Source organism: Equus caballus, chromosome 4, assembly GCF_041296265.1.
Source record: "Equus caballus isolate H_3958 breed thoroughbred chromosome 4, TB-T2T, whole genome shotgun sequence".
Lineage (NCBI taxonomy): Eukaryota > Metazoa > Chordata > Mammalia > Perissodactyla > Equidae > Equus > Equus caballus.
The window spans coordinates 15,049,175-15,075,202 of record NC_091687.1 but is presented as its reverse complement, the minus strand read 5'-3'; the positions used below and the strand labels follow the sequence as shown (position 1 = coordinate 15,075,202).

The following is a 26,028-nucleotide window of genomic DNA, read 5'->3' as shown; positions in this document are numbered from 1 at the left end:
GCTGGGGCACCGCGGCTCTGACTTCACCCAGCTGGGCTGGGCTGAGGGCTGATCAGGTGGGGGCCGAGCTCACGGGCGGGGGGCCTGGGTGACAGGTGGGGAGATCGGGGCTCGTCTCCTCTCACCCCCAGCTCCCTTCCTGGGTCACTTGGGGCCACCCCCTCCCCAGGTCTGTGGGGCCCCTCTGCCTCGGGGGCACCCCTGCGGAAGGTGATGGGAGGAGCTGTCTTGAGGGCTCTAGGGCTGAGCCCGCACCCGCGGCCCAAACCTGCCCCGGCCCGTCAGGCAGCGGGCACTGCGGCTGTCCTGTGGGCCGCACGACCCACAGCCGGGGAGACGGGCGACCCCCACTCGGCGACAGCCAGCGCCGGCATCCGCCGAACTGGGTTAACCGAGGACGCGGCGCCGCATTGCAGGGGCGGCTGAGCATGCGCGGGCGCGCGCCCCTCCCCGCCGCTGCCCTCCCTGGCTCGGGACCCCTGCCCTCTTCTTCCCTCCCCGGCTCGGGAATTCCCCGCCCCGCTCCACGCAGCCGCAGCCCCTCCCCCGACCCCTCCCTGGCAGCTTCCAGCGCCCCAGGGGCGGAGCCAGGGCCTCACAGAATAACAATGTCCCCATTTCACATAAACAATAATTCTTTAGAGTAAGTACATCCCAAACCCTCAACCAGCTTTGGGTGGACCCTATCCTCAAGTCAGGCCTCCAGGGGACCCTGGGAGGAGGGAGGAGCCTCCCTAGGGACTGGAGGGTGGATGGGCATGGGGGCCCCTCCCTCTGGGCACCCCCTTCCCCAGCCCCAGGGTCAACCTTTAACTGGATCCCTCCCTCCCAGTTTCTGTTGCCAGGACTTGAGTTTCGGCGGAGTTGGGGGCACACTGCATGCGGGGGGGGGGGGGGGGGGGGGGAAGAGGGAACCCCTCCATTCCTGTCCCAGGGGAAGGAGGGGGAGCAATGAGGGAACCAGGCTGAGGGTGCCAGATTTGGAAGGTAAATTTGAATTTGACGTGGAAAACGAAAAAATATGGATACAAGCATGTCCCAAACTGCCTGGAACATCCTTCCACTAGAAAGTTCTTGTTGTTCATCTGAAGTTGGGACATACTTATACTAGAAAATTCTTGTTGCTTATCTGAAATTCAAATTTGACTGGACATTTTGTGTTTTCTCAGGCAGTGCCAAAGAGAGCTGTTGTGAGAATGGGTTTTTGTAATTACTTCAACAACCAAATAGACTAAATGGAAGCTTCTGAAAATGGGGCCCAGGGGAGGAGCGGGAAAGGAGTGGAGGCCAGGCTGTGCAGGCAGGCGTCCTGGTGGCCTCCCCTGTGAGGTGGAGAGCTCAGGTGGGCAGCTCCGTGGCCCTCCTGCTCTCCGGTTCTTGGCCGTGGCTGTCTCTGTGGATGATGAGTCCCAAGGGCTTTGGGGTGTGGTGGCCTGGGTGACACCAATGCTCCGTGAACTCAGGCGGCAGCTGTGCCCACCCCACTGAGTCGTGGAGGGTGGGGAGAAGGCGAGGAGGGGGCCATCTCAAAAGGTGGAATGGTCCGGGGCTGTTGGGAGAAGACATCCATGAACTCCTGGCCTCATGGGGTTGTTTTATCAGCTGTTCCTGTTACTCCCCAAATCTGGAGGGGCCCTTATCACCACCCCTCCCTGCCCCTACACATGCCAGGAGCCCCCCTGGCAGTGAGTGCAGGGTCGGGGTGGGTCGCAGGTTTGAGGACCCGGGTTCTGGCCAGTGTGGCTGCAGCCCTGGCTCCCTGCAGGCCAGCTCTGTGTCCCCAGTGCATGTGTTGTCTCTTCGCCTGACTTGGGGCCCAGTGGATGGGATCTCTTATTCCCAGAGCCTGGGCAGTGCTGTGCACACAGAAGATCCCTAATGAGCACGTGAAGGGATGAGGGGAGCAGAGCATTTTTGAAGATTGAGCTCAAGAACGGAGAGGGGTGGGGGCTGGTCCAGATGGCGGGAGGCAGTGGTCTGGGCGGCAGTGACTACAGAGGGCGGGAGGAGCCCAGTGGAGGAGGAGGGCACACAGGTCCTGGAGGCCTTGTGGAGCCTGGGCCTCCTCTTTGAGAAGGACAGAGAGCCCTGCACCTTCGGCGGTCGTGCCGGTGCCAGGAAAGCACACCAGGTGTGAGAGGTCTCTGTTCCCCACCTGAGCATGCCTGGGCCTGGTGCCGAGGCGCCGTCACGGGTGCTGTCTTGGGGTGGCTGTGATGAGACCCCACCCCAGGTGTAGGACCTGTTGCACTGGGGCAGGGGAATGAAGCCGGGAAGGAGGCGGCCACTGTCAGGCTCCTACTGTCACCATGCCCTACTGCTCTGGAGGGTGATACTGTCCCACTTTACAGGTGACAAAACTGAGGCCTCGAGATGATAGGCACTTTTGTTTAAATCACCTCCTTTCCATCTGTGGGTGAGAGTGGGAGTCCTGCCCTGGGGCCATGGGGCTGACCAAACGCAGGACAAGGACCCTGGACAGCTGAGATGGGCAGAGTCTGTATCTCACAGGCTCAGAGCACGGCCCACAGGCCAGGCAGGGTGCACTGGGGAGCAGAGTGAGCACCTGGGGCTGTGGGAGGCTGGCTTTGAGTGGCAAGAGGGTGTGGTGGCCCTGGTCCCCACAGGGGGATGTGGTCAGCTCGTTTGAACAATTCCTCGCTAGCAGGGAACCAAGGCTGCTCCTTGGCGATAGGCAGGCCCTGCCTGGGGAGGAGGGCCGTTTGGCTGGGGCATCTTATCCTAGAGCAGAGTTGGGTGGGGAGCCTACAGCTAGGCCATTCCAGACCCTCCTGGTTTCACTGGACTTCAGGGCAGCACATCACATGGGGCCTCAATTTTAGGCTTTGCATCACGAGATGCCACATCTGTTTCAAAGCTGAGCTCTGCTGGTGTTGGGTGATGGCTCTGAGACTGAAGAGGGAGCTGGAGATGCTTCTGTCCACATGGAGGACCAGCTGAAAGGCTACATGGACCCCATGGAATGAGGGCTCTGGGGACCTAGCTGCCATGCGGCTCCGAAGGCCAGGCTGGTCCCCACATGGCCACGAACAGCTCAGAGGCCTCGGCACCCTGGGTGGGGGTGAGGGCGGGGTGCCTGCTGTGCTCATGTGTGCACCTTGCACCCCTTTCTTTGTTCCAGTGAGGCCGCGGCAGCTGCAGGATGCCCTGGCCAGGTGCTGGAGCTGCCAGGTGACCGTGGTTGCTGAGTTGACTTTTTAAAACACATACCCCAAGCCACAGTGGAGCCACCCCTTTCATCTTTGTCTCTCTGCTGGTGCCCACCCAGGGGCTGTGGTGTGACTGGACATTCTCTGGGATCCTGGTGCTAGATGCAGAGCAGGCCAGGGACCCCCACGGCTTGAGATGCTCCCTGGGAGAGCAGCCTGGGGTCAAGCAGCTCAGCCCATTGAAGGCTCGAGAAGCCCCACGGGAAAGACCAGGGGATGGCTGGAGCCTACTTGCTGCCTATACGTGGCACCAGCCTCCCTGGGTGGTGGCCCAGCTCCACTTCCCCCAGCCTCTCTGCACTGTGTGCCCCGTCTGCAAGTTGCAGGTGATGGTAATAACAGCCCTACCTCATGAGGAGCCCTTGGCAGCTGGTGGGGCCTGTGCAGAGCCAGGTCTGTAAACAGCAGGCACTAATCCTGGGTGGACCCACGTGCACTCTTGTGCTCTCAAGCAGAGGAGCCACCAGGATCTTAGGGCAACACTTCCCTGTGACCTTCTTGTGACCCCTGAATTGGCCTGCACCCTATGACAGTGACCGGATGGTCAGGCCCTGCCGCAGGACCCTATGCTGCCCCTGGGGTTCGGCTGGCTTGTCTTGCATTTCCCACCCTGTGAGCCCCATCAGGAGGCCAGGGCTGTGGAAACCTTGGCTTGGCGACATCCTTCCTGAAAGCCGTGTCCTCCTCGGCAGCCCATCTGTCTTGCGGCAGGGCGGGTGCCCAGGCTGGGCTCCACAATGGACTCTGCTGGCCTGGTGTGAAGGTCCAGAATATTCTGTCAGATTCTAACCCGGCTGCTTGGAGCTGCAAAGGGCTGCTGGCTGGGGTTCCTGCACTCGGCCCCCGGGACTTTGAGAACTTTCAGACATGTGAATTAAGGCATTGATGCTGGACAGTGCTTAACATGCACCCAGAATGATCTGTGATGTGGAAATCCATGAGCCTCTTAAGGTTCTAGAAAGCTCTCTTTTTCTTTGTTTTTTTTGCTGAGGAAGATTCGCCCTGAGCTCACATCTGCTGCCAATCTTCCTCTTTTTTACGTGAGCGGCCTCTACAGCGTGGCCGCTGACAGACGGCAGTATAGGTCTGCGCCTGGGAACTGAACCTGGGCTGCCAAAGGGGAGCACACCAAATTTAACCACTAGGCCACCAGGGCTGGCCCTAGAAAGCTCTCTTGTGCCATCCAGTGGTGCAGGCAGTGGAGGCAGGTGAGAAGGAGGGGAGGGATCCCAGAATGAAATGTCCTAGGGCCCAGTGCAGTGGGTCACCTGGGGACAGTAGGTCCTTGTCCACGTATACCGCTGGCAATGCCCACATCCCTTTGGAAGAACAGGGCCCCCTGGCAAGGGGAGTGGGACACCTGGCAGAGTCCAGAGTGTCATGTCAGAGAGAGGCTGGAGAAGGGAAGCAGGAAAAACATGGAGGATGGCAGTTCAGGTGCCCAGCTCTACAAAACAGGCTGGAGAGGGGCCAGCGCGGGTAGGGGTGGCTGCCTCTCTCTGGGGAACCCCCACTCTTTTCACATGTGGGGACCTGAGACTCCAAGTGAGGCTTTACCCCACCTCCAGTGTCCCCATGGCCACCCGAGGATGGGGTGCAGGCGAGCCCACCATCCCCCACCTTGATGATGTTGGTTTGGGTTTATTGCTGGCTTGGTCTGGAGGGAGTGGGAGCCTGCGTAGCCCCCGGCTCTGTGGAGCCAACAGCTGGACATATGGTGTAGGACATGGGAGCTGGCTCCCCGCAAAGGCTATGGCTCCCCTCACATCCCCCAAGGGGGTCAGCATTGGCATCTGACCTCTCTTGCCCACGGGGGCTTTTTCTCTGCCTGGTGCATGGCCCCCAGGCTCTGGTCACAATGACCCAGGCAAGGAGAAGCGAGGCAGGCGAGGGCGGGGCTGCAGCCAGGGCTCTCACCACATGTTCAGGAGGGCTGTTCTACGGACATGTCGTTCTCTGGGGCCCAGCCGCACGCGCACTCCCACAGCTCACAGCCTGAGGGCCGGCCAGCCCTGCGTACCCCTTCCCCATGGGCGTCTTTCTCCCCTGGGGCCTTGACCACGAGCGGCGGGTGTCCGTGCTTCAGGGCAGACGTGGACAGTCACCCCGGGGCAGAAGGCTGACCCTGACCTGACACTCAAATCCCCCCAGCTCTGTGTCCAGGAGCTGCCAGGTTTGGCAGGATGTCCTCGGCAGCGACCACCGTGGCGCCTGACTGTGACCTCAGCTGGTGCCCTCATGTGTCCAGCCTCCCTATCCCAGGCCAGGTCATCCTCTGAGCAGGGTGGGGGACCTGAGGAAGCAGATGGAGACCCTTGTGTGCCTAGCCCGCCTGCCTAGCCCCAGGGGTCCACAGGGGTCCAGCGGCTACTCGGGGAGGAGAGAGAGCATTCCTGAGCCCCCGCTGCCTGCTGGACACTGTGGACTTTCCGGGGAGGGCTTCACCTTCGGTTCAGCACAACCTGTCACTATTCCCGACTTCCCGAGAGGTGACCCCGCTTGACCCAGGCTGAGCCTGGGGGAGAGGTTGGAGCTCCTCCTCATGGGTGGGCCTTGTATCTTCCCCCTCCTGTCCCTCCTCCACCCCCGCTTGGTGCCTCTCTGGTGTCCTTCTGCCAGTGACTGGCAGCTGGCAAGGGTCCAGGCGCCCACCCACGTCCCTCCTGTCCCTCTTCTCCCTGCTCCTCTCGCCCCCCCCTCCCCGGCTCTGCTGTGAGTCACCCGTAGCCAGAGGGCAGGTTGGGGCTGGGGAGGCCAGGAAGGAGGCCACCAGCCTCAGGTCAAGTCCTGGCCTTGGGGACTCTGAGCTCCTCCCTGTGCCTCAGTGTCCTCGACTGTGACTGTGCCCCACACTACAGGGTGCAGCGGGGTCCACGGGTGTCCTCTCCCACCTCTGGGCTGCGCCTCTCCTGCCACCCTCGGCAGCCTTCTCTTTGTTCAGCTCAGGGCGCCCCCACCTGAGGGGACCCTATCTTTGGGGGGCTCCCACCGTTGACGAGGGCAGTGTGGTGTGGTGAGGCGCTGGTTTCAGTCTCCTTGCTGCAACTCCTCAGGGTGTCATTGGAGTTAAACAGTTAACGCCCACAACATGCATAGAACGGCTGTTGCCCATGTGTGCCCGTGTGTGGCGGGCACTCCAGGACATCATGTGGTGGGTGCCTGTCTCTTCCTGACCCTTGAGGGCCCCTGCCCGTCACCCTCACGGTGGTAGGTACTGGCCACGGCACAGTAACAGCCCCAAGCAGCCTCTACCCCCTCCCTGCCTCCTGGGGTCTGGAAACTGCCATCCCCGTGTGGGGTGTGCACCCAGCGTGGGGTGTGCAGGACTCCACAGGGACACTTCTCTTCCTGGGTCCCTGGGGATCCCCACGCCTGGCAGGGCCCTATCCACCCCTTGGGGACACCAGAGTGCAGGGCGTGCCTGGCACAGAGATCCCGTCAGAATCACCCAGAAAAGCTTGCAGGCGTCTACATCGCCCTGGCTGAGCAGGCGTGGAGCTGCGGGTGGCCCCTCATGCACTGTCGGTGGAGCTCAGACAGGCGGGCGGCAGGCGGCTCATTGCCGTTCGGTTTAGCTGATGTCTTAGAGTCGAGTTGTTTTGGCTCTGTTTTGTTTGATAAGTGCTTTTATGGGGTGTAAATGAAGGCTGTGTTTTATCTGGGGGGCGTTTCTCTGGTAGGAGAAATAATAGCTTGTTCTATGCCTTTGCCGCGTGTCTCTGGCCCCCTCGCAGGGGCAGATGTGTAAGTGTGTCGCGTGCGTGTGTGTAAGATTGCCTCCAGACTGAGGAGCCAGGCACCTGTGGCTTAAGTCTGGGCCACATGCACCGAGGCTCGTCTCCATGTGGGGTGCGGATTCCTACGACGCCTGAGCAGTTAAGAGATGGCTGAACTTGGGAGCTCCCTCCTGAGTTTCACATCAGAGCGGATGTGAGAACTGTCTTTCCCTCCGTGAATGGCAGATTCCTCCAGAACCCCACCCTCTCTCCCTCTGCATCTGTAGTGGGTATGGTGGGATCTGGCTGCTCAGGAAGACTCTTGGGACCTCCCTCAGGAGGGGCTACCAGGCTGGGGTCCCCGGGGTAGAGATGGGCCCTCCGCAGGGTGAGCAACGTTCTGGCTGCCTTCTGTCCACGGGCCTGCTCAGTGGTCACTGCTGTGGTCTCCTGAGTCTAGGCAGGTCCCTGGGGCCAGAGCCTCTGGAAGGTGGCAGGCGGGCGGGGATGAGCAGGTGTGACAGCTCTGAGACGTCTCAGGGCTTGTTCAGGGTCACCGGCCCAAACCACCTCCTGCTGCCCACCAGGGAACAGGGTGACGTGGAGGGGTCCTCCCAGGTTTCAGCTGGCGATTTAGGACCAGGACATACTTCTCGTCAACTGGACTGGGTTAAATTTGACTGACTTAACTGTGTCCAGGGTGGGGTTTACGATGTTAATTTGGAAGTTAAGAAATAACCCTCCCGACTTTATAGAAAGAAAATGATGGGATGTCGGCAGAGTCAGGAAGCTCTTCCTCCCATGGCCACACACGATGGGCCTTCCGGCCAGACAGGGATGGCTCCTCCTCCCGCCCCTCTCCTGTGGCTTCTTGTTATCATCCGAGGTCACCTAGTTTTTAATTGGCTTAGGTTTTTAATTTCGGGGCAAATGTTACCATAGCAGGTTTTATAACACACCTTCGTCATATTTAATTTGTGGCTTCATGCTCCCTGGAGATAGGGTCAAACTCTTTTTTGAAAGCAACAATATTTTGCCTAATTATTAAAGTAATACAAGGTCGTTGTCAAAGTTGGGGGAAAATGTAAAACATAAAATAAAGTTCTGCCTCCCAGAGCGAAGTGCTGTCGCCATCTTGGTGCGATGTTACCCACGTGGGGTCTTAGCAGCTTAGGGCACAAGTCGTGAGGCAGCGGTTCAGAGCTGCTCCCAGCCCAGTGCTGCTGTGCCTGATCCAGAAGGAGGATGGCCGGGAGGCTCAGTGACCTGCTGTGGCCATGGGATAGACACTGGCGCCAGGGCTGGACAGCCAGGTGCCCTTTGTTGGCCCCATGCAAATAACTTCTCTCCCCAAACATGCTCAGAAGTAGGTCGAGATCTTTTGGGTGGGGCTCTGCCCTCGGTGATAGATTTCAGCAATAAAATATAGTTAAGTTATCTGCTTCCCAAAAATGGGTTCCCACATGCATTTTTCTTCTGATTTTTATCTATGACCAAAATCAGGTAATTTTTCCAAAGAAAATGAATTACCCCTGCTCCCACCAGCTTACTCCTCCTGGGCTCTCCCTGACCTCAGCCTCACTCTAGCCCTGACCCCACGCAGACAGGCTTCTCGGTTGCCATCCACATCTGGGGGGAATCAGCTATGACATTATTGGGACACCTGACAAAATTGGAACATGAACTGTAGGTTAGATTTGGGTACGGTATCTGTGTTCGATTTACTGCGTGGGATGACTGCCCTGAGATTCTGCAGGAGAATGTCCTGTTCTTGCAAATACGCAGCGAGGTATTTCCTGGTAGCAGGACATGAAGTATGGGGCTTACGTCCAAATGCTCAGAACAAGTATCTGTGAGAGATTATACAAAAATGCTGTGACTACTGTGTACTGTTCTTGCAACTTTTCTGTACGTTTGAGAAATGTCCAGAATAGTAAGTTTAAAATAAACACTATGAGAGAAAAAACAGCCCATGAACTCCTGTCCTGAGAGGGAGCAGCTCCTGGGTGTTGGGGCCCCACTCCCCTGCTTTCCTCTGGAGCTGGCCTCATGTATATGGACCACCCCCGACCCTGTAGCAGTGTGTCTACTGTGGCCAGTTTTTGAGTTTCATGCGGGTGGAGAACTGGAACCCACGCTGTGTGTGTTGTGGTGCGATTGTGTTCACCTTCTAACAGTGATGCTTGGGCCGCTTCCAGTGTCAGCCCCGACAAATACCGCTGCATCTTGTCTGCTGACGCCTTAGCTCCCACCACAGCAGGATGGGGACCACCCCACACCGGTGCTTCCTGCGTGGATGTGTTGATGAGGGCGCCAGGGAGGGGGTGAGGGTCTGTCCCGAAGGCCAGCCCCGCCCTGCGGTTCTGCAGAGCCCTCCTGGTGCCTGGTGTAACAGATGGGAGACAGCTGGGCAGCTCAGGGGCCTGTCAGCATTTCCAGGAGGCTCAAGTGCCCTTCCTGGAGGAGGGAGAGCCAGCTGGATGCCCAAGGTGTTCCCAGAGAGGTTCCTGCCTGCAGGCATAACTTTCCACTCAGGAAAGGCACACGCGTGTTTGCAGGTATGTCAGCTGTCCTGCTCCACCCAGCCTGCCACCGTCACACAGCCCAGGGAGAGCTGACCCCACGGGTGTCAGCAGCTCCCTTCCTGCAGTTGACATTCCGGTGGCTGGGTCTTTCTCCCCAGGCACAGGCAGGCCTGCGTCTGGGGAGCCTGTGGAGTGGCTCTCCTGCTTCTGAGGACCCTTTGTCACCAGCACATTAGTTGTGTCCTGTGGTGGTGCTCTTAGGTTCCATGGTGAATCAGGCAGCCCGGCCGTCTTGTCTGGGGTGATTATGTGCTCCCCGTGAGGGGCTCAGTGCACGCAGGGGTGGTGGGGGTCCCAGGCCCTGGGTGCCCCTCTGAGTCATGTCCCACCCTGGGGCAGCCACCATCCTGAACTCGGAAGCCCTCACCTTTCTTTACGGTCTGGCCACACGTGTGCCCAGTGACGTGTGTTTTGACCTTTATGTGAATGAGGCACAGTTAGGTCTTCATCTGTGAGTGGCTTTTTCACGCAGCCTGATGTTGGGTGTTGGGGTGACGTGCATACATTGGGGGGTGTTCTGTTGTGTACACGCTCCGGTCAATGGAAACGTGGGCTTCTTCAGGTTTTTGCTATCACAATCTCCATCAGCTTTTAAAATCCTCCTGGCCCCTCTGTTTGTTTGAAGTACAGAATTTCTGCCTGACAAGTCCTTGGTCCATGGAGGGGCCTCTGGAGTCGAGGTCCTGCGCCTCGCGGGGAGGGGGCCCGGCGCAGGGCTCCACGGGGCTGTTTCGGCTCCGGCACCATTGGCGTCTCTTGCCCAGGGCCAGTTCCCTCTGAGCCCTGACTCTCCCTCCTGCTGACACTGCAGAGCGCGGCCCGTCAAAGCGCAGTGTGTCGTGGGTTTGTGTGTGGGGTTGGGGGTAGGTCGTGCACGCTTTCCCTGGATGTCCAGCTGGGGTCCGGCTGAGGCCCATGCTGACCCTGCATGCCCGTTGGACGGCTGCCACGTGGCAGACAGCTTTGCTGTGCCAGCCCCACAGCCGCCTCTGAAGAACAAATTCAGCTTCAGCAGAAAGCTCCAAAGAGTATGGAATTAGGGCAAACAAGTGGAGGATTAAATTGGTGCTGTCAGTTCTGCTGCTAATATCCAGCATTTTCTCTTCCCGACTCACCTGGGGACTTGTGGCCCTGAGTTCGCACCACTTCCCACCTCTCGTGGGCCTCTCACTCCAAACGCTTGGCAGCTTCTTCCTGCCCCAGGACTGCTGGCTAGGGGTCCAGGTGTCAGGGTCACCATGTGTCATGTCCCGTCTGCAGTCAGCTGACACTGAGAGAGGCGGCAGGTGCATCCCCCTGGCTGTGGGTCTCGTGGTTGGCTGCCTGTCCGGCACGTGGTGCTCTGGGCGGTGCCGGGCATGGGAGGTCACGGGCTGCTGGAGCGAAGGTGATGCCATGTCCTTTTCTGTCCCCAGACCACCAGAAGCTGGAGAGAGAGGCACGAATCTGCCGCCTTCTGAAGCATTCCAACATTGGTGAGCAGCCCTCTGTGGGGGTGGGGGCGGGTCGCAAGCAGCCCTTCCCTTCCAAGGACCAGCCTTTCAGAGAGACCCCTTCTCCGCTGAAGTGTGGCACCCTCGGTCCCCTGGAAGCGTCTCCTCTTCCTGACCTGGGGGATTCCTGGGGTTTGGGGCAGCCCTCTGGGGGAGGTCAAGGCCAGGCTCTGCCTGGATGGGTCTCTGCCCGCTGTTCCATCACGCCGAGCTGTGATTCTCCTAAAAACATACAGGAGCCTGAATGTTCTGTGGCTTCGGAAAAACCACAGGACAGCTGGATTATAGAGAAAAAAGTCTGAAACCAGAGACCCACCCAAGACCACACCAGGTGCAGCCCTGGCCTGAGGTCTGAGGCCTGAGGTCTGAGATCTGTTTCTGGGGGCCTCTGCTGTCCCTGCCAGCCCAGGGCCCCTGGAACGGCAGTCTGGATCCAAGATCCCAGCCTGTCAGCTGCCCCTCAGGGGCATGTGCAGCCCTGGGAGCCCAGGCCCTGGTCTCAGGGAGTGAGGCCACCCTGCCCGCCAGAAGGTCCATTCTTTCTGAAGCCCCAGACCAAGTCCATGTGGATGCTACCACTGTAGAAGATGCTTGGACCCCAGGCCATGCTGACCCTGGAAGTTGGCTTGGATCTCCAGGGGCTACTTGGCCTGCCCCGCTCAGCTGTGGGCCCACCCCTTGCCCCTGAGGCTCCAGGGTGGGCCCTGCTGGTCGCCTTATGGAGCAAGCATGTGTGTCCAGCTGTCTGTCCTTCTCCACCTCTGGTCCCTTTAGGGCAGTGAGGAGCCCAGGACCCAGGCCCTGCCCTCTTTGGGAAGCAGCCAGGAGACACCAAGGGGACAGTGGGCCCTCTGCCTCAGAAGCACCCGGGAGCTGGTCACAATGGATTCCTGGGCCTCTCTTGCCAAAATTCTGACTCAGTTGTGCCAGGCCGGGGTCCAGGACTCTGTCTTTAAAAGGAATATTAGGTTGTGCTGAGCAGCCAGTTTGAGAGTCCCTGGCCTGGTGCATCCTAGACCTGGGCCTTGGCCACATGGGGGGCCCAGCGGGACCAAGAGGGCCCCAGGAGGGCTCGGCTGGTCCTCAGAGCTGGTCCTGGGAGCCCTTGCCCCTCTGGCTGTGGCCCCCCAGGGTGCTGGGTCTTCTCCAGCTGTCCTGGCCCAAATGGGAGGTGTGGGGGAAGGCAAACCTCTGATTTCTTAGGCAGGCCCTGGGTGGGGGCCTCAGCGCTGCTCCAGCCTGCAGACTTCGGCCACGTGCTTTTCAATCACGGACTATCAAGGCTGAGTCTCTCGGAATCACTGGCATTCGGATTCTTGACCTGCCCCCAGAAGGCCTGACTTAGAGGCGTGGGCTGGGCCCGGGAATCTGAATCTCCAAGAGCATGCCAGGGGATTCTGATGCAGGTGTCCACAGAGACCCCAGTCCACTCCTTAATGGCTGGGACACATTTTGGCAAACAGCGGGCTCCAGTCTGAACTCACCCTCCAGGCTGTTGCCCATCAGGGTGTCCAGGTCCAGCCACCAGGCAGACGCCACTCTCTGCCAGCTGTGCCCACACCCCTTCCCTCACCAGGCCCCACTCCTGCATCCACTGAGCACCAACCAAGGACAAGTCCCCCATTCTGAGCGATTTTCAGCAATGTCCTTAGGGGAGCAGACCCAAGTGTTCTTTGGCTTGGTGTTTTTGGACAATTCTTCTAGATGTCTTCCTGCCCTGCCTGGATGGCCAGTGAGGTTCTGGGTCAGTTCTGAGCAGTCCCTCAAGTCCCTCTAGTGGCTTCATTCCAGAACACAGGGAAGGCAGAGCGGAGGTTGTAGCGTTCAGACAGAACATTCCAGAGCACAGGGAAGGCAGAACTGAGACTGTGGGGTTCAGATGGAACAGTCTGGAACACAGGGGAGGCAGAACTGAGGCTGTAGAGTTCTGGTGGAACATTCCAGAACACAGGAGAGGCAGAACTCAGACTGTGGGGTTCAGACAGAACATTGCAGAACACAGGAGAGGCAGAACTGAGACTGTGGGGTTCAGACGGAACATTCCAGAACACAGGAGAGGCAGAACTGAGACTGTGGGGTTCAGACAGAAAGTTTTCTGTAGATTCAGGAGGGGCTCTCTGAGGGGTAGGTAGTGGATAAGACTTGAGGGGATCCCTTGGCTCCATGGCCCATGTCCTCCCAGCCCCACCACTGAACAAAAATGCTCCCAGGACCCCTGGGAGAGGAAGCGGGATCACACGCAGCCAGGTGTGGGGCAGGGGCTCTGGGAGGGCTTCCCCTTCCGGTCCTGGCTTACTCAGGAAGCATCTGTGCTCAGGGTGTGGGCAGGAGGGAAGGAGCCTCAGTTTCCCCATCCATGAAGTAGAGATGCTCCTGCCTCCCTCGCAGGGACCTCGTAGGAGGACCCGAGATGATTCACATGGAGAGCAGGGTGTAAGCTGTAAGACTCCGTCTCTTCTGAAGTGACAGCTGAGGTTCAGAGTGCAGAGACCTGGATTCGGGCCCAGCCTTACCACTCACAGGCTGCAGCCGCTGCTGAACTCTCTGAGACATGGTCTCCTTGTGTGTGGCATGGGGGTGTAAGTGCCACCCACTCTGTGGAGCTGTATCACGAGTGTGTTAGTCATCCATGCTGTGTAACAAATTACCCCAAAGCTCAACCAGCAAGCGTTGGTTTTCTCAGTTTCTGTGGATTCAAGAGCAGTTCAGCTGGCTGATCAGGGCTGCTACATAACTTGTGGGATCAGTGCAAAATGAAAACGTGGGCCCTTTGTTTAAAAGTTAAGAATTTCAAGACAGCAACAGCAGAGCAGGGCCCTCCTGAGTCTGTGGCCTGGGGTGGCTGCACAGGTGCATGCCCGCGAGCTGGGCCTGCTTTGGGGCTCCAATGTGGTGTAGACACTGGCCAGGGCTGCATCTTCTGAAGGTTTGACTGGAGCTTTAGGATTTGCTTGCAAGGTGGCTCACTCACCTGGCTGTCGGTGGGAGGCCTGAATCCCTCCCCATGTAGACATCTCCTCAGGGCCGTGTGAGTATCTTCAGGACATGGCCACGGGCTCCCCAGAGTGCGTGATGACAGAGAGAGAGAGAGAGACAGGAAAACAAAGAGAGACAGACAGAAAGAGACAGAGAAAGCCAAAGACAGACAATGAGAGAGAGAGGGAGGGGAAGGAGAACAAGGAACACAGTGCTTTTTTAACTCAAATTTTGGTAAAATATACATAGCATAATATTTGTCATATTAACCATGTTTAAGTGTACAGGTTAGTGGCATTAAGTACATTCACAATATTGTGTAACCATCACCACCACCTGCACCCAAACCTTTTTCATCACCTCAGTGGAAACTCTGCACCCATTAAACACTAACTCCCCCTTGTCCCCTCCCCTCAGTCCCTGAAACCATCGTTCGTTCTGTTTCTATGAATTTGACACTCTAGGAACCTCACAGATGGAGGACCATACAACATTTGTCCTTTTGAGACTGGCTTATTTCACTCAGCATAATGTCCTCAAGGTTCACCCATGTTGTAGCATATTGCGGAAGTTCCTTCCTTTTCAAGGCTGAATAATATTCCATTGTGTGTATAGACCGCAGTTTGCTTATCCATTTATCTGTTCATGGACATCTGGCTTTTTTCTGCATGTCGGCTACTGTGACTAATGCTGCCATGAACATGGGTGTGCAAATATCCGTCTGAGCCCCTGCTTTCAACTCTCTGGGTGTATACTCCTCAGCAGGATTGCTGGACCACCTGGTCATTCTCTGTTTACCTTTTGGAGGCACCGCCGTGCCTTTTTATGATCTAGTCTAGGAGGTGTCACACTGTCACCATGCCTTATTCTGTTTATTTGGTGACCACACACGAGGGCGAGGGAGCCAAGCTCCCCTCTTAAATGAGGAGCATCAGAGACCTTGGATGCGTTTCACAACCGCCACGATGAACACGTGGAATGTCTGCTGGGCTGAGCCCGCACGCTGGGAGTCGGGTGCACGGAACTAGCCCCGAGCAGCAGCTGCAAGGCAGAGCCCCCCCAACCCCGGGGGTTTGGTTTCTCTTCAGAGACAAGGGGGGACCCGGGCAGGGGAGACAGTCGTGGCCCGGCCATGGCAGCGCTTGGTGTGGGGACACAGTGGGGTTTTTCCCAGGAGCAGGCCTGGGCGTCAGGAACCAGCATGACCCGTGAGGGCCTGGCCCTGGGCCCTCCACACAAACGGGCTTGTGTATGTGTTACCTCGAGTTGACACCCTCCACCCGGGTCTCAGGAATTTGCTGTTCAGCGCGTATTTATGGACATCTACCCCTTGCCAGGGAGGTCCCCAGAATGGAGACGTGACCGTGGGCAGGGTGGCCTCTGCCCTCACCTCACTGGTAGGCCTTGGCCAGGAGCTCAAGAGGTTGCTGTTCAGCAGGCAAGCAGGTCCCAAACCTCTTGCTGCCCCCAGGGGCCCTGGAGTGACAGAGATTCAGCAGAACCTATGGCAGGTAGAATCTTCCACAGCTTGTTAAGCTGGGCCCAGCACCCTGTCGGGGATTGAGCAGAGCCTGTCAGCCTTAACTCAGAGGAGCACCCTCAGCCTCCTTCCAAGTTCCCCATAGCCTCCCTCCAGCCTCCCCTCAGCCTCCCACCAGCCCCCACTCAGCCTTTGCTCAGCCTCCTCCTAGCCGCCCCTCAGCATCCCCAGCCTCTGTTCCTGCCTCCACTCAGTCTTCTTCAGCCTCCCCTTATCCTCCCCTCCAGCCTCTCCTTAATCTCCCCTCAACCTCCCCCCAGCCTCTCTCCAGCCTCCCCTCTGCACACCACCCCTCTCTCCCCTCGGCTTGGCTCAGTGATGGCAAATCCCCACCTCCTGGTTTCTGGGGCTGGAAGCGCCCTCCTTCACTGGGTGTTCACCCATGAGCTGAGCAGGTGGGCATCATGGAGGACGATGGGTGTGGGATGGTGTCCTGCCAAGATGAGGCCAGTGCAGGAGGGGAAAGGGGAAAGGTTTCCAGTCTCCAGATGCTCAGGGCCCATGCTGCCATCCTACAACTGATCATATTTTTTGACACAGACAGCACAGGGGTCCAGGAAGGGTCCGAGAAGCTGCTTGGGAGGGGCAGAGGCGCCCCCCATGAGAGGCCTTCAGCCTGGGACTTGGGGTGCAGGCCCTGGAGGAGCTGTGGCCCCAGCAGTGGGGCGTGTCCCTGGACAGCCTGGTCCCCTGTCACCGTCCTCACCCAGGGCTTCCAGATGCGACTCTCCTGGGTGCCGCTGGGGATTTATTTTTTTGCCGCCACCTCATGTCACCCGCAGTTACTTACTGTTTTTTGTTTAAATCGATTCTATGACAACTCACTTTTTTACTTAACCCTGTCTTGTGAAATCATCAGTCTGATGATTTAGAGGTCTTTCTCTAAACCATAAAAATAATATGCAACTATTTTTCAAATGTAAAAAAAAAAAAAACCAGGAATGTCCATGTACACATGGCTTCTACTGCCACACAGCCAGCAGGACCTGAAGCCGACCCCTCTCACCTGTCCTGGGGGGCAGCGGCCTGGGGGTAGGGATGGCCTCTACTGGGAGGAAGGCCCTGCAGCACCCCAGCTGTATGGACCCCTGGGGCCCCCCCGAGGAAGTTGAATTCCCCTGCACAGGAGGAGAGACAGGCCCCAGGAGTGTCCTCGGTGGGTGCTGCCTGCAGGGACTCGCCAGTGGCGGGGGGTGGGCCCCCGGGTCTTTCTCTGCTTGGAGCTCAGGTGGAGGCAGCTGGGGGTGGGGAGGCTAACCAGAGGAGCCGACCTTCTGAGCCCCACCAGAAAGGAGAGAGGAGGATGTGAGCTTCTGTTCACTCCTTGATTTCGCAGGAGAGTCCCAGAGGGAGGTTGCCTGGGAGCCGGGTCCACTGTGTGTTAGGGAGACGCAGGTCAGTGTGGGTGGCATTGGTGGGAGGTGCCGGACGTTGGTCCCAGGCGTGCACAGGCCAGAGGAAGGTGAGTGTGGGCTCTGCGTGGCTGGAGGCTTGCTGGATATGCCAGTGGGGGAGAGGTGACCACGGCCCAGGCAGCTGGTGGAGGACATGGGCCCTGGAAGACCTTGCTGTGTGAGGATGTAGCCAGGGTGGGGGTGAGGGGTAGAGGACAGAAGGCTGGACGGTGGGCCCTTGAGCAGAGACACAGAGCCAGAAGTGGGAGGGGGAGACTGTGAGAGGGGCAGGCCTGCGAGACAGGAGACCCCAGAGCTGGTGCGGGCTCCTCCTCGGTGACCAGGCACCCTGGCTGCTCCGGCAGGGCTCGCCCTCAGGTGCTAGGCTTTGCTGGAGGTCAGGGGCTGCTGTAGCCAGATTGGGTTCCTGGCATGAGGACACTGCTGGCCGGGCCACTGGGAGGACCAGAGCTGGAGGAGGGAAGACGCTGGCAGCCCTTTCCCACCAGGAGAGGCTAGTGGAGCAGCAGCGCTGTGGGGTTCTGAGCCCCTGTTCACACTACTCCTCTATCTTTTGGGAGCTGTGTGATCCTCAGTTGGTCACTCAGCCTCTCTGTGCACCAGCTTCCTCATCTGCTGCCTCTTGGGATGGTTGGGACTGTTATGGATGAGCACACAAAGCGCTTAGAGCTGTGTCTGCATCGGCAGCTCCTGATGCAAAGGGCAGAATCCAGCATATGGGGTGAGCGTCCAAAATGAGCTGTTGCTAGAACTGTTTGCGGTTTAGTGCCACGTGCATCTCCAGCTCAAGGGAAAGGAGGCAGTGGGGTTGTGTTCTTTGTGCTGAAATCCACTTTGATGTTCACTCACTCACTCATTCATTCGTTCATCAAATCCTAACCAGCACCGACTCTGTGCTGGCCTTGTTCCAGGCTGAGGGGCACAAAGTAAACAGACTAAACCATGATGCGGGAGGACGTGGCTGTGGTGCCATCAGCCCCGCTGGTTCTGGAATCGGAGGTCAGGTCTGAACCTTTGGAAGTGATGCCTCACTAGGCGAGTGGTCCTCTGCCCGGGCGTCCCTGCCTCAGCCTGTCGCAAGAGGCTGGCAGTGGAGCCTCGCTGTGCTCCTCTCCTGTGAAGCCCCTCAGTGGCTCCTTTTAGGGCCTAGTGTGTGAGCCCTTGTATCCCACGGCCCCCGCCCCTCCTGCCCCTCTCTGTAGTGTTTAGGAGCAGTGGACGCCCCAGCTGGAGGCTGAGAGAGTCCTGGGTCTCCCTCTGGCAGAGGAAAGGAGAGACCAGACAGTCAGAGGCTCCCTGGATGCTCGCCTGGGGCTGGCCGGCCTGCAGGGCCCACAGCTCTCCCCTCAGCTCTGCCCTGCCGCCGGCCTGGCTGGACCCTTCGGAGGCCCGTGCTGTGGGAAGCCCCGGGCTGGCCCTTGGCAGGGGGTGGGTTCCCTCTTTGGAGAGTTTACACAGTGGCTGGGGACCTGGACAGGTGTGGAGGCAGCCTTCCTGGTGCGGGTGGGTCCCGGGCTGCTGCCAGCCCCTCACAGCCTCTCCTGTCCCCACAGTGCGCCTCCACGACAGCATCTCCGAGGAAGGGTTCCACTACCTGGTCTTCGATCTGTAAGTGCCGGGGCGCAGGGCCTCGCCCTCGTCTGCCCCCAGCATCGGGCCCACCGCCTCCCTAGGCCCTGGCGGACAGTCCGTCCACCCCCGGGTCACCTGGCTCCCAGCTGTGCCGGGCCCAGCCTCCCTGGCCTCTCCTCGTTTGCTTTGCACTGGGGTATGGAGACCCACAGGGATGGGCCTGCCCTGCTGGGCCCTCTCCACGCAGAACAGGGCCCGCTGGAGGCTGGCAGGGGCTGAGGCGAGAGAGGAAGGGGCAGACCCCCAGAGGGAGAGTCAGTGGCCTTCCTTCACCTTCCTTCCCTTGGGGTCCTCCTCACAGCTGAACGGGGGCACCACTGGCTGGCATGAGTGTGTGTGTGCGTGCGTGTGTAAGAGTGCATGTGTGTGTGATTGTGTGTGTGCATCTGTGTATGTTGATGAGCATGCATATGTAGGTGTCAGCATATGAGAGTTTGAGTGTGATTGCACGAATGTGCATGTATGATTTGTGGGGGTGTATACATGTGTGCATATGACTGAGCATTTGTGTGTGTTTATGAGCATGCATGTGTGGGTTTCAGCATGTGTGAGGGAGTATGTGCATGTGTGTGTGATTGCATGAATGTGTGATCTGTGGGTGGGTGTGCACGTGTGTGCACGTGTGATCTGTGGGTGGGTGTGCATGTGTGTGATTTGTGGGTGGGTGTGCATATGTGTGCGCATATTTGTGATTTGTGAGGTGCGTGCATGTGTATACACACGTGGGTGATTTGGGGGGTATGCATGTGTGCACATGCATGTGTGTACGTGTGTGATTTGGGGGTGTGTCCGTGTGTGTGTGTGTACACATGTGCAGCGGCTGAGTGAGGAGGCGTGAGGCCTGGGCTGCCTGTCCCTTCCTGCTGGCTGTGGAAGTGGCAAGCTCGTGCCCGTGCTCCTGACAGCCCTGCTCAGCAGTGCTACATTTGGCTGTCCCTGTGTCTGCCGCTCAGGACCTTGGAGTGGGCAGGGGCTGTAGGCTTTGGGCGGCCCCATTTGGCCTCTGGGCAGCTGCGTGGCCAGGGAAGCCCAGCCAGGATGCTGTTGCCACGGTGATGAGAGAAGCCTGCCCACAAGTGGGAGCTCTTCCTCCCTCAAGTGAGAGGTGCCTGGGCAATGGGGTGCAGAGGCCTGAGGAGCCCTCAGCCCACTTAGGTCCTCTGGTCAAGAGAGGCTGGGATTGTCCCTGCAGGGGCTTGGCCACCTCTTGTTGTCGCATAAAACACTACTTCAAGTCACCAGCCGGGTGGCCAAGGCTGACCTGGGACACCACTGCCACCGCTGGGCCTAGGCTGTGGCCGGAAATGTCTGTCTCATGACCCCTGTGGAAGTGGCAGGCTTGCTGCCACCCTTGTGTGCCCCCAGACCCACCAAGCTCCACCAGCCTCTTTCCCAGGAAATGTAGAGGCCACTGGGCTGGAGGGTGGCTGTGCCTGGGGCCCCTGGGGCCAACAGGTGCAGACAAGCGGGGAGAGAATTGGGAGGGGTGTGCATGTGTGTGCGTGTGCACGTGTGTGCACGCGTGTGAGAGGTTCTTCTCCCTCCTGGTCCACATGACAGTGGGTGTGGGGAGAGGCTCTGAGGGGCTGGCAAGAGGAAATTGGCTTGTGTTTCTGGAGGGGAGGGCCTGGGCCCTGCACATTGTTCCCCCAGACCTCTGTGGGCCCCAAGCCTTCAGTGGCCCCAACCCTGCAGAGGCCCCCACTCTGGGAGATCCAGGACACCCCTGGGCCTCAGGCAGGTTTTGGGGTGAGGGGAGGGCCTGCAAGGGGGCTGTGGAGGGAGAGGGGAAGGGTGGAGGCCTCTGCAACTCTGTGGCCCCGGAATTGGGGAAACTGTTTCTGGCCGGGGTTGACATCGCCTTTACGAGGCCCCAGGTCCCCTTGGCAGTTTGCAGACTCTGTGGATTCGAGGGTTGACAGGTTTCCCCACTCCCCACACCTGGGAATCACAGGGACTTGGGGACCAGCCCAGGGAACAGAGGAAGGCGCTCCCCCGTGGGCCGTGGCGCCAGCCCAGAATCAGCCATATTGTCTGGCCGGGGCCTGAGGAGAGGGAGACGGGGGCAGATGCTGGTCTCCTGACCAGGCGCTTCGTGGCCAGCACCAAACTCCCCAGCTACCAATTCCCCACCCTGCAGCTCTGGACCAAGTGGCCCCAGACGCCATCAGCACAGACTGGAGCCTCCTGTGGATACAGGACCCAGAGGGTCTGTCCCCAGCCCCAAGCAAGGCCTCCTGGGGGGCTCCCTGCATTCCTGCTGTGGCCCTGGCCAAGACCTGGCAGCCTTTTTGCCTCTGCCCTGTGCCTGCACTCGGGGTCTGCAGAACCTGACCTGTGAGCTGTGTGTGCCGAGATAAACAGTGAGTCCCCCTTTCCTGGGCTGGACCTAGAACTCCATCCTCCTGCTACGCACACGCGCGCAAACACACACACACACGCACACGCACACACACACACACGCACAGATGTGCACATAGGCACCTAGAATTTCATCCTGCTACACACACACACACACACACACACGCACAGATGTGCACATAGGCACCTAGAATTTCATCATGCTACACACACACACACACACATGCACAGATGTGCACATAGGCACCTAGAATTTCATCATGCTACACACACACACACACACACACAGGTGTGCACATAGGCATGTGTGCATACACAGGCACACATGTGCACACATGCACATGAGCCACTGCCTCCCTTGGGCAGTCACCTACTGTGAGCCTCAGCCTCCTCTCATGGCAAAGTGGGACCCTAAAAGCTCCTCACTTCTGGAGTTGTTGGAAGGTCCAGTGGCATGGCAAGCATCTACCCTGGAGTGTGGGGTGTGTTAACACAAAACACTTCCTCGTTTTTGTTTTTCTCCAACACTAAGAGAGAGCCTGCCTACACCAGGGCCACCAGTTGAGCAGTGCCCATGCCTTTGGTCACCCCTGCCATGTGCCAGCTCAGCCCTGGGTTCTGGGCACAAAAATGAGGCCAACCTAAGCCCCACCTTCGAGAGCTAATGGGAACTGAAATGCAAATGGAGAGACCACCGCACATGGGGCTAGGGTGCTGAAAGGAGATGTGGTCCCCCAAGACATGAGGAGACTCTGGACCACAGCAGGGGTGGGAAAGCTCTAGATGGAGGCTTCCAGCGGACCCAGAGCGTGTGAAGTGGGGCACCTCCCTGCTGCCCTGTGCATCTGCCCCTCACCCTGTTTCCTTCATCTTCTTGTCCACATCCACATTTCCCAGCCGGGGAACCCTGGGCAGCCCCAATCCTTTCTGGGTTCCCAGAGGCCCTCCAGGCAGTGGCTCCTGCCCTGAGGGTCTATCCTGACCGTAGGGCCCGAAGGCCACTCACTGGGCAGGAAGACCTGGCAAGACAGTGTGTAGACAGAGATCCCACTTTTCTCCTGGAAATGGGAGTTCCGACACTTCGCAATATCACCCACCAGGAAGGCCAGATCCGGGCATCATCTCTTCTGTCCCCTCTACTCTGTGTGGGTGCCGCATCTCTGGTCCTGGCAGATTTGAGGAGGGGAAACCAGATCTTCTCAGGCCTAGAATTAGAGGCACAGGCCTGGGTAACACTGCTGAGGCCTGGGTCAAAGTCTTGTGCTGCCCACTCTGGGCAGGTCACTGAGATCATTGCAGCTCAGTTTTATGAGCATAAGAGTGCCAACATCACGGAGCGGGTGTGGACTAAAATGTTGAATGCTGCCATATGTGAGTAAGCACTTGGTAAGCTGTCGGTCCTAGGTGACAATGGCGATAGGGCAGAGGTGGTGGTGGTGGAGATGGAGGTGGCGGTGATATGTAGGAGGTGGCAGAGATGGAGATGGTAGTGTTGATGGTTGTGGAGGTGGAAATGGTGGAAGTGATGGTGATGACAAGCAGGAGGTGATTAAGATGGAGATGGTGGTGGTGGGGATGGTTGTTGAAATGGTGATGGTGGTGGTGGTGTTGATGGTTGTGGAGGTGCAGATGGTGGTGATGGTGATGACATGCAGGAGGTGGTGGAGACGGGGGTGATGGCGGTGGTGGAGATGGAGGTGACAGCGGTCTCCAGAATCCATGAACTCTGTGTGCTTTTCCCACAGGGTCACTGGTGGGGAACTCTTTGAGGACATTGTGGCGAGAGAGTACTACAGTGAAGCGGATGCCAGGTGGGTGTGGAGCCCTCATGCCATCCTGCCCCAACTTCTCCTGCCCACCCTTCCCTCACTCAGCCCCACTCCTGCCCCTCTGGCCCACGTCTGCTCCTGTGTGCATTGTCCTTAAAGTGGCCCGGGCAGATGGTCAGCTGGGTGGAGGTGTCAGCCCAGCCTCCGGCCCCACCCAGCCCTGCTGGGAGCTCTCTGAGCAGATCGAAGGAGCAGGAGGCAATTTTTTGTCCTTAACTAGCACAGCACGGAGGTGTGGCCCAGGTCAGGGAGGGGCCAGGCCTGCTCGGTCTCCCCTGGAGTGGGAACTGGCCCACGGAGGGGTGCTCTCCTTGCATGGCTGGTAGGGAGAGCAGAGTGTGGTCGTGGGCCTCTTCCTGCCCCTCCCTTGGATGACTGACTATAGCCCACAATGGGCACCCCTGGGCAGCCCTTCCTGCTGGGGTCAGTCCTCGCTGGGGGATGAAGGGGACCAATGGCCTCAGAAATGCCCTCTGCTTCGTGGCTGCTGGGAGATGGCAGAGGCCCCCTCCCTGGAAAGGTAGGCCACCCATGGCCTGCTGTGGTCCATGCTCGTAGACCAGATGCCACCCTGATCCGTGACAGGAATGTCACCCCTGACAGTACATCTCAGCTCGGAGAGCGCTGAGGGTGGTGACTCCCTGCCCGCCCAGCACAAGGAGACACACATTTGAAAAAGAGAAAGACTGACAGTGGCCCTCTCTAGGCGGTGGAGTCTTAGATGCCTTTTAACTTTTTTATCTTCTTTGTCTATTTTTAAACTTTCCTTTAATGAATATGTATTACTTTTCTAATCAAGGAAAATGAATATTACTTTTTAAAGTAGCTTTTTGTGACTTGCTTCTGCACCCACAGGCAACCTTACCTGTCAGTGACTGCCTGAGTCCCTGTGAAAAGGTGTGAGTGGGTCCTGGTGCCACCTGGACCCCCCCCCAGGGTGGGGCAGCTGGAGGCGGGGTGGGGCCTGGCCTTCGAGCTGGGTGGGCTGGAGGGGGGCGGGGCCGTGGCTGCCCCTCTGGAGATCACGGGATGGCGCAGGGCCACAGCTGATTTTCTGAGGGTCCTTGAGGAAGGACTGATTTTGCACAACAAACTGGGAGTGGCCTGTCCCCTTCACAAGCGGGAAGATGCCCTTTTAATTTCACTTACAAGGAAAGTAGAAAGTGAAAGGCAGCCACCCCTTCCGCTCTGCAGTGCTCTGGTGGGAGTGTCCTGAGCGTGGTGCCTGCCTGCTGGGAAGGCCAAGCGTCATGGCACCTGCCAGGGCAGGGGGCACTCTGGGGCTCACAGATGCAAGCCAGGCCAGGAGGGAAGGGTCCTGGGGGGCTGCCCCAGATCCAAGCCCATGGCCCACAGTCAGGACAGCGCCTGGACTGGACTCTCGCTCAGGACGTGAAGGGCTGCCTTCCATACCTGCCTCCAGCACCACCTGGGCACCCCAGGGAGGTTCTTTGCGTTCACTGTTCTCTGTTTCCCTGCCTGGAACATCCTGCCCAGGCTCCTTGGTCCTCAGCAGCTCCCCCTTGGCTTGGAGCCCCTGGGCCCCTCTGCCTCCCCACAGTGCCTTTCTGCTGTGCCTGTGTGCCCACATCCAACCACAGCCCCCAACTCCTGCGGCCTTGGAGCTCCTGCCTTGCCCACCTGCCCCTCCTGCCTGCCTCCTGGCCTCCTCTTCTCCGACGCTTCCTCCTGCCCCTGGCCCCACCTCTCCACTCCTGGGGATCCCTCCTGCCCTCCTCGGACGGCAGGCGTCCTGACCCCCTCCTGGAGACCTGTTGAGGAGGGCTCCCCTGGAGTTTGGGGCCCCTTGGAACTGGCCCAGAAGAGATGGGGACTCTGAGCCGGGGCCCTACCCACAAACGTCTAGATCCACTCACAAACTCTGCCTTGCTCATAGACTGTGAGGAGGAGAGAGGGAATGAGGGGCGGTCTTGGGGAGCCCCCTCTACCTGGCCCCACTGGTAAAACCCGTGCCCCAGGCTGCCTCTTTTCCCCGGAGTCCTGGTCCCTGGATGGAGTTGGAGACATCTTGTATTTGACCGTTGTGCTGGTGCTTCATCTTTGGGCAAGAGAGCCTGAGTCCCATGTGGATGCCCACGTGGGCGGTCACCCACTGGCATCGTCTGGAACTGTGGCGGACCAGGTGAAGGCAGGGGCAAGAAAGCCCCTCCTGGGAGAGCAGTGGAGTCAACCACGTTTCTGCGGGGGGACCCCTGCTGGCAGGGGTCAGCGGTGCTGAGGCAGGAGCCCAAGACCATCGGCTAGACCCAGGGAGGTGGGCGCCGCCCTCGCCAAGTGCATCAGCGACCGTTCCCGGGGCTGCCCGGGGCCGCACTGCTCAGAGCTGGGAGTCTGGCGAACTGTGTCTCTGGAGCAAGAGGAAGCCAGGCGGGGGTTGCTTTTCCGAATTCCTTTCTAACCGAGAAGGCTGAGATTCCTCTTCAGAGGGAGTGGGATCTTTATTTTAGAGTTTGTGGGGAAACTGAGGGGTCTTTTTTCAAACCTGGGAAAGCAAAGTTCAAAATACTTAGAATCCATTTTTCAAAATCCTAAAGAGCAATATGGTTCATGAGAGATGGTTAAAGGGGCCCGTAAGAATGCTGGCGTGCCAGGGCGGAGGTGGCGGAGGAGGGGAGGAGCACACCTGAGGTGGCGTCAGAGCCCAGACCGTGAGAATAACGTGCAAGAGCCGGCCTGCAACTGGAATGCCCCTTGGGAGCAATTCTGACCACAAAAGTGACTTTCTAAATTGTTGAGAGCATGAAAAAAAGCCTCACAAGGAGAATGGTACCATGCGAACAGAGGGCAAAGGGCAGGCAGGACCTGGCCTCATGTCCTCCAGGCCGAGGTCTCAGATGGAGACCAGGAAGGGCCTGGGAGGGGTCTCCAGAGGTCCCCGATGGGCTGCTTTCCAGACAGGGTGTCGCGTCCACCTGGTCTGCAGCCTGCAGAGGCCACTCCCATGTCGACCTGCGACGCTGTGAAGAATGGGGCCGAGAAACAGACCAGCACTTTTCTACTGGGGAAACTGGTTTGCTTGGCAGCTCGTTTGTGAGCACTGGGGGCAGAGCCAGCAAAAGTCTGTGTCCTGCCAACACACTTCTCCATCTGGGTGACCATGAGTGCCTTGAGCAGGGCCTGTGGGACGAGGGGACAGGGTCTGTCTGCAGAGTTGTAGAGCTTCGTTTCAGCCATGCAGGCCAAGTCCCAAGATGCTGTGGAGAGATGTAGGCCAGCTGCTGACTCCGCAG

At 58.7% G+C, this 26,028-nt stretch overlaps 1 protein-coding gene across 23 annotated transcripts in view; it reads left to right on the top strand.

Moving 5' to 3' along the window:
- CAMK2B (calcium/calmodulin dependent protein kinase II beta) overlaps window positions 1-26,028 on the top strand; it is a 93,668-nt gene that overhangs the window by 38,019 nt on the left and 29,621 nt on the right. For all 23 annotated transcript variants that reach the window (XM_070265546.1, XM_070265541.1, XM_070265543.1 and 20 more), the window contains 3 exons: window positions 10,947-11,006; window positions 18,509-18,563; window positions 22,694-22,759. In XM_070265546.1, coding sequence (XP_070121647.1) covers window positions 10,947-11,006; window positions 18,509-18,563; window positions 22,694-22,759 — 181 coding nt within the window. The remainder of the gene's footprint in view (window positions 1-10,946; window positions 11,007-18,508; window positions 18,564-22,693; window positions 22,760-26,028) is intronic.